General features: G+C 42.4%; 1 protein-coding gene across 5 annotated transcripts in view; it reads right to left on the bottom strand.

The window, feature by feature from the left end:
- Positions 1 to 343: 343 nt before the first annotated feature.
- GRM1 (glutamate metabotropic receptor 1) overlaps positions 344 to 8,140 on the bottom strand; it is a 185,117-nt gene continuing 177,320 nt past the window's right edge. For 2 of the 5 annotated variants that reach the window (XM_017813760.1, XM_017813762.1), the window contains one exon: positions 2,453 to 2,564. Coding sequence is in view for 2 of the 5 variants with exons in the window: in XM_017813758.1 (XP_017669247.1) it covers positions 1,730 to 2,564 (835 nt within the window). In the remaining 3 variants the exon portion in view is untranslated. Of the gene's footprint in view, positions 2,565 to 8,140 lie in introns of all 5 variants that reach the window. The other 3 variants (XM_017813758.1, XM_017813759.1, XM_017813761.1) reach the window with 3 other exon arrangements.

The raw sequence follows: 8,140 nt of genomic DNA, 5'->3' as shown, positions 1-8,140 counted from the left end.
AGGCCCATCTCTAGGAAACACATGAAAGAGAGAGGAGGAGGAATAATAAATGACAGAACTACAACCGCCTAGAAGTGATCTTTAAGATGCTGTATTGTATATTAAATACAAGAATTGAAATCATGTGGAAAGAACATGCAACTAAACATCATAGAGTTTAAAAGAACTGTCTATAACAAAACCTGGGAGTTTATGCACACATTAAGCACTGATGAAATTTCCTGTCCTGATGTGATTTTATTTTAAATTATCTGAAGCAGTGAAATAGTTGAATTACTTTTCCTGTCTCACCTGGATTTCTAAACCAGACTTTTTTCTTTTTTCTGTTTATATTTTCTTTTTTTTTTTTTTTTTTTTTTTTTTTTTTTTTTTTTTTTTTTGTTAATCACACTTGCTGCAAACATGTAAAATAACAAGATCTCAATGCACTGGTTTATTAATACCATATGTCTACTTCATAAAATATCTGCAAAACAAAGCACCCTAGTGTAAGGGTAACAACTGTCTCAGCTTGTATATGAGAAAAAAGAATGTATTAGCACAGCATACAAACCTTCAAAGATCTATCGAATATTTGTAACAATGCGATATAAAAACATGATTGTAACATAAAAATATTCATAGTATATAAGACAATCTTCCAGTGGTAGTTATTGGACATTACTCTTCACACATACCATACACACGCATACAGATGCACAAACATACGCTCACTCCAGTCTCTTGTCTGGGAGCTGGCTCCATAACCCCCAGTATGGAATTACCTTTCTTTCAGATTAACAGTTGCTCTAAGTATACAGCTGTTTTGCAATGTATTTGATTCCAACGTAACACAGAGGAATGATGCAATGACATGGTAAAATACGTTATTTTATGAAAAGATAGTAATTAAATATTGTTCTGCTACAGGAAACATTGTGTAACAGTTTAGCCACATGGTTTGCGATCTTATACAAAAGGGCAGTTTTTCTAAGTCCTTATCATATTACAAGTACTACAGTGAGGGCTTTCTTCAGAAACCTCTTGAGTCTTGATCATGTTTCTCAGTCAGTTCACATCAGTGTTAAAAAAGCCCAGATCCCCCAAAAAGCAGCCTAGTATGAAGAACAAATCGTTCAGACAAAAGTCAGTAAGAGCCATGCGCTTTCACATTATCTCAGCTCCTCTCCCCCAAACACATTCCGCAGTTATGCCACCTGCAGAAACCAGGAAAAAAATATTTTTGCATATATGTCTCATATACAAGTAGCTTCGTTCCCCCTCACCACACTCCACCCTTCCAGCTCCTGGGTGTGTTGCTTCCGTAGCAGACAGACAGCAGTCATGAGGTGTGCTAATGACTTCTCCAGGTCACACTTCCAAGAGTCCTTTTTAAGCATTGCCAAGAGAGGGTTTGACTAAGTGTAATTATATTTTTTTCCTGTGTGTTTATTCTTTATTTTTTTGCTATAGAAGTTGTCTCTTGGGTTTGTGCTTTGTTATGGTTTCCTAACGTTTTTCCAAAGTACAATATTTTTATTTTTAACAGATAGAGAATCTTGAGCCCTCAGAATGGATTTTTATTTTCTTTTGTTTCATTTTAGTTATTTAAGTGCAGGAAGAAATTTTTGCCTTGTCACTTGTGACTTTGTTCTTTGCTCTCTCTCCCCACAGCCCTGAGAGACTTGTCTCCTCAAATCCTCCCAACGGGCAGCTGCCAAAGTCCTTCCCATCTTGTCTCTTGCAGCATCTACAGGGTGGACGAGCTTTGTTTATAATCCCTCAGGATGACAGAGGCATAGGTCACATCTGGGGGTGTGCAGAGCACCGACTCCGAGACAGGAGAGCTGGGCACAGAGCTGCCCGAAACAACTGAATCCCGGAAAGGGGATGGGGGTGTCAGTGCCGGAGAGTCTTCCAGAGTCAGTTTGCTGGTCACCGGCTCCTCGTCCTCCTCCTCCTCTGTGTTTTTCTCATACACATATCCCTGAATGAGCTTTACCTTCTCACTCTCCACTTCATCAGCTGGGGGAGAGAGGGTCTCCTCGCTGAAGGCAGCCACCTGGAAAGGCTGCAGGGACGACTGCTGAGGTGGTGGAGGCTGGTACGGGGGCCGCACGCCGTTCCCTGAGCCGGGAGTGGAGATGGCAGCGTTGAACTCTGGGATGCCGGGGGCGAACTTGTTGACCACTCCTTGCAGCTGGTCCATGAGGGACTGTGGCTGCAGGGGCAGGGTCTTGGGGGACTGCTCAGGCAAGAAGAGCTGGGTCTCCTCCGCTGTGGCCTGCAGAGGTGGGGTGGTTGCCACTCGTCTGTGCACCACCATGGAGGGGCTGCTGGCCTGGTTGAGGCGAACAGGCTCTCTATCTTCTTCCTCCACCACATTGTACAGAGTCTTACTGCTGATGTCGGTAAAAGTCAGGCTTTGGCCGTGGTAGTCTTTAGTGAGGGGTTTGATCACTGCTGTCTGATTGCACCCTGTCTCCTGGTTCTTCACATGCACTGAGAGTCTGTGCCATGTATGTTCCCCTTTGGGATCTTGTCTTCCACCTGGTTCAGACCATGACACAGACTTTCCATTAGAACTATGAATAAAATAAAGATGGGTTTATTTGCATTTACATTACACAAACACAGGCAGTATAACACACAAGCCTACAGAAATACTGATTGCTTTTCCTCATTAGTAAGCCTCCCTCCTCCAGTTCTTTGTGTCCTCCCCAAAAAACTACATAAGGAAACAACAGTGTTTTTTAACAACAGCAATTACTTTGATTTTCATCCAGAAGTGATTACTTCCTGATGGTTATCCATCTTACAGCCAGCCTGGAAAGGCTAGCCTGTGGGAAGGGCTCCAGGAGGGCCAGCTGTGATTTGTAGACTCGAGCTATATAATTTTGTATCTAGGTTTGCTCATCCCACCTTGTAGGGAGGGAAGGAAAAAAATGGGAAAAAAGTCACAGGAAGAGCTTTAATTAAGCCTGATTTACAACTTAAAGGAAATATTTTCAAGCTGTTGGAAGAAAAACAACACACAGTTATAGCCTTTGGCACCCTGTGTAGAGAGGTCCTTTTTATTCCCTCTCCCCCTTTTGCACTCAGGAACAGTTTAGCTATCAAAGAAATGAAGGACTTCTGGGGACTCCATCAGGTAGAAGGCAAATGCACTTCTTCCCAGGTGACTATTATTTACAAATCAGGATAAAGTGCTGGGACTGAAAACGGTTGAGAACGCAGCTGCGATGGGCAGGGCACGTCTCAAGGATGAAGGACCACCGCCTCCCTAAGATCCTACTTTATGGTGAACTTGCCACTGGCTGCCGCATGAGAGGAGCCCCGAAGAAAAGATACAAGGACTCCCTGAAACAACATCTCAGCCTTGGCCATATTGATCAACACAGCTGGTCTACTCCGGCCTCAAATCGGGAGGCCTGGAGACACACCATCTATAACGCAGCTGTCTCCTTCGAGAACACACATAAGATCACTCTCGAGGAAAAAAGGCAGCGCAGAAAGAACCGTAAATTGCAGAATACACCTCCTAAGGAGTCTTTCTGCTGTGCCTTTTGCAATCGGATATGTCTGTCTCGTATTGGCCTCATAAGCCACCAGCATGCCTGTAGCAAATGTGGATAGAGCCTTCCCAAATCTTCGTTCGCGAAGCCTCGCCATGATGATGTGTGGGTGGAGGAACAAGCAGCGACAAGACCAGGGTAAGTCAAACCCTCCGACTCCTCATACAGGCTGGATCCCATCAAAGTGCTTAGCAGTTTAGCTGAGTGAGGATCTGAGGGTCATGTCTGCCCCTGAGGAACTGTAGGTTTTTTTGCATTTCCCTGTGCCATTGAAGGGAACAACACAAAAAGCAGAGTGGCAGCTTGTTAGCAGCTGGTGGGACAGGGAGCTGAGTGTTGCTTAAGAGGATCAAGCAACTGTTTCATTGTAGGTCAGGCAGTAGAGATCATTGACAAATTATAATATACATCACCTGTGTGAAAACCAGATACAGAAATTCTGAGATGATTTATTCAAAGCAGCCTTAACTCAGGGTTTCATTCCTCAGTGACCAGGAGCCCTGAGGATTAAATTTCAGACCCTGTGATTGCCCTGCAGGTGCATGGCAAACTAGGTGGGAGCAGCCTTGTCTCCTGCTACTGCACACATGAGGGGAGATCGCTTCCCTTACTGTATTGCAGTATCATTCAAAGTATTTTGCTTTTCCTTGCTCAGACTCTTGCAGTTCTCTTTTTTCAGGGAGTAAATAATTGCCAGTTGAATTTTATTTAAAAAAAATAGTGACTGACTTTGTCGCAGATAGTGTTGTAAATCTGTCAAAAAAAGAAAAGAAATGTACATGACAATGTGTCACTTTTCTGCTGAGCCATAAATATTCCTGGAGAAAAAAGAAAAAATCTTTTGAGATGGATCCAAGCTGGGAAGTTCATCTCCAGCTCCAGACTCTAAACACTGGACTCACCACCTCTGTGGGAACTGGAGCACGAGAAAGGGCCAGTATAAAAAATTTGTAACTCCCCAAAGCATGTAGTGGGTAGGATCTAGAGCTGTTTGGATTTAGAGCTTTAGCACAGAAAGTAAAAAAACAAGTTCCCAGCTGATCAATGAAAAGATAAGAATGAAGATTTAGAAGAGTTCCTGTTTTGATCAAAACTAGCTGTGGTATGACTTTTTTTTTTTAAGTGTTATACAGATAAGAAAATGAATGTAATTGTTGGGTGTGAAAGATTTTTAAAATAATATTTAACATGCCAAGATCTGCAAACTCCACGCAGAAACACATTTTGTCTGCTTTAACTTCAAAACAAGTCTTTTCTTGTAGGGAGGAAAAGAAGTCAAGTGCTCTCATGTTGTATTTTGCTGATGCTGTAGCTTACAAATACTGCAAAGGGCTTTTCTGAAAAAAATACAATGATTATCTGCCGCCTTTTATGCTAAGTCCACTTCTACATAATTTATTTCTTCATAGCTAGTTTTGGTGCATCATCTCACTTTTGAATCCCTCCTCACACCATCTGTTTAGTCTCTAACTCATTTTGTTCCCAAGATTTTGTATTTTACATCAAAGGCAAGCACTGCTATTTTAAGGAACTCACTACCTCTGTCTTCAGATCATGCTCCTATTTAGTTCATTTCCCTCTCCCTCACTCTCAAATTCTGCTCTTCTGACTTCTTTCTTCTGTAGCACTCTCCATAATGCACTTAATTGAGCTCAAATCAACAACCATGGTGCTGGGACTGCAATACCCAAACGTGAACAAACCATTTCATCAGCGTTTGTCTGTTACCAACTTGCTCTATGAGGAAAGCTGCTGCTGCTGATGCACCTTGTCTCCACTTGCCAGACCTTAAAGTTTGTGACTCGTGACAAAGAGCTTTAGAGCTGCAGTGGCTCTCTGTGGGATCCATTGGACAATATCCACTGGGAAATCTCTTTTCTGCTACTGTTCTCCTCAGACTCTTGTTCCAACTCTTTCCCTCAACTTGCTCTCCTTGCTATGTCTGTGCACCATTAGCCTGTTAATGAGTCATTTGAGGTGGAGTCACAAGACTGTCATAGAAATACCTGGGCTCTGTCTTGCTGGATGACTGGTAGGGAGTCACACCAAGATTAGCACATTCAGGCAAAATTCATAATTAACATGCAAGAAAAACACTTTTTATGCTGGAACAAAGACCAGCCATCTTGAATGGCATTAATTGACCTTTAGACATAAGCAAACATGGGTCTGCAAAAGCCCAGACCTGAACTGACTCTCAGCAAGACGAGGAATCGCCTCGCTTGGGATGATGAGAATCCTGACTGCATATGGGAGGCATGGTCACCAGTTATTGTCATATTCTCTTTTGAAGGAATTATCCATGGAAGGAGGTGAAGATCAAAATAATTTGCCTGGCATAATGGAAGAAGGGATGGTTTTCCACAAAAAGGCAAGAGAGGACACCAAGCTGAATTACAGTTGGGGTCTTGAAAACCTGATGTTCAATTGCACAGCGACAAGGTGGGATTAACTGGTGGAGGTGGGATTAACTGGTGGTTTCTTGCTTTTATCAATAGGATGGTTACCCATTTCATTTCTCTCATGTATTTATTTGTCTTTCCTAGCTTTCTCTGTACTGTATACAATTTCCCATAGGATTTAGACTTCCCACTTACTGCCTAGATGTGAACCCCCTGGAGTCTCAATGGATCTTTAGGTATGTACTTGCCTATACCCAGTGTAACACTCCAACTACTATTTCTTCAAATCCTCACATCTAACCTAAATGTTGAGACAGATTCATGGACATCCTATAAACACATAAGATGGGCTTGCTTTTGCTTTATAGGCAAGGACATACAGTCAGTTGCTTTTTCTCAATTTTTCACAGCTTTATTTGTGGGTTTTGGTTTTTGGAGGAAATAGAGGTAAGTATATTTCTTGTATGAATTTTTTTTAGTTCTGTGAGAAGATCTGTTGTTATTTTTGGTAATTCAAAGTGTTGTTTTTAATACATGCATTGATCTTTATAACATACTCTCTGCATGACTATGGGGCAGTCATTTTCTGATACTTTCAGACAATTATTAATTACTAAACAAGATGGAAAATAATTTCAGACCTTAATAGTTACTAGCTGAAGATTTTTAAAAGAGCTAGTGCATCCAAATCTGAGACTGTGGTTCAGAATAATCCTGCCCACCTGTAGGACATGCATACAGCTCATTAGACATCTCACTGTTCATTGTTAAGTATCTCCAGATGCTCGAGATCTGGCTCTTCCTTGTGACAAGGAGTTCCCCAGACCTAAGTCCATTTTCAGGCCAAGACCAGAATCCTGCTCCTGCCAGTGCCTGAAGGATCTGACCCTGTTGGCTTCCTTGGAGCAACATCAAGTCTGAGCACCCCAGAACAGGTGGTTTCTCTCCACATTGCAGGATCCTGTAGATGCCTTACTTTAGACTTTGAATAGCAAAGGTTTCTTTATATCTTAGAGGCTGAATGCTTCTGAGGTGAAAAATTATTGTCTCAGTGGTCTAAGGGAAGTTAGTTTGTGCAACTCTCTGATCCTTTCACCAGCAAAGTTACAGCCTGAGATCCAGAGCACAGAGAATGAAATCAATTTTGAGTTCTGTATGCCTGAAATGTTGTCTTTTTTTGTCTTGACCATTTTATGCATAACAATCCCTAACTGATACCACATGAAATGGTTTAACAGAGTGATATGTGCTATGATGAAGTTAGCTTCAGGAACCCACAAGCTGGGAAATGGCTTCGGATGCAGTTCGGTAAAGTGCTTGAGAAAGAGCCCTTCCAGTTAAAACAGCAAGGGACATTCCTTGATCTGTTAGAGTTCATCCCCTGTTTCATCCCTTTAGGATGCCAGAATGGTGGTCTGTTATCTTCTCCAAATGGTCATGAGCTGAGGGAGGATCTCAAGCTTGCTGAGATGAGGGATACAGTCATTTGGGCCAGGCCTGGTGGTGCTAGACAAGATTCAGAACACAGATTTATGATTTAAGGCTGTTTTTTAAAAAAGCAGCAATGGCAATTAACCAGAGGAAAAGGATATAGGAGAAATTATAAATATTACCTTTCTTTCTTTGTCAGACTGATCCTTTGTCCCAGCCTACCTCCTTGTAGTCACTATAGTAACTGAAATGCCACAGCTAGTAGGAAGCATTGAGATAACCTGGCAGTCTCTTCTGTGAAGACAAAATCTTAGTAATGAACATAAAATGCAAACCAAGAAGAGCCTATCAACTTTGGCAGCAAAAACTGAGTCCAAAAGAAACCCTAACTATCAGCAATCAGCAACCAGCCAAGTGTCAGGTACTGTCCAGTCAAAAAATGCTCCCACCTTCACAGAGTGGGGCACAGTTACAGCCACCTGACAGCTGGCTCCAGAATGCAGAGTGCGCAGGGCTGATTCTGAGCACTGACACAGAGATGGCCAGCCTTTGGAGGCAGTGGGGATGCAGAGCAAAAGGAAATGCCCTGTTCAAAACTGTGCATTGGACAAAATGCACTTTCTCATCCCACATGGCAGTTGCTGATGGATGCCATCCTAGGGAAACCAGTGGAGGAATTTCTGCCCTGCCCACAGAAAGGCATTTAGCCAACTGCAAGCTTTCTGCAACCCAGCAGTCATGTAAGAAGTGGTA

Source organism: Lepidothrix coronata, unplaced genomic scaffold (assembly GCF_001604755.1).
Source record: "Lepidothrix coronata isolate B3197 unplaced genomic scaffold, Lepidothrix_coronata-1.0 Scaffold42, whole genome shotgun sequence".
In the NCBI taxonomy this organism is placed as follows: Eukaryota; Metazoa; Chordata; class Aves; order Passeriformes; family Pipridae; genus Lepidothrix; species Lepidothrix coronata.
This window is presented reverse-complemented; position numbering and strand designations above follow the sequence as displayed.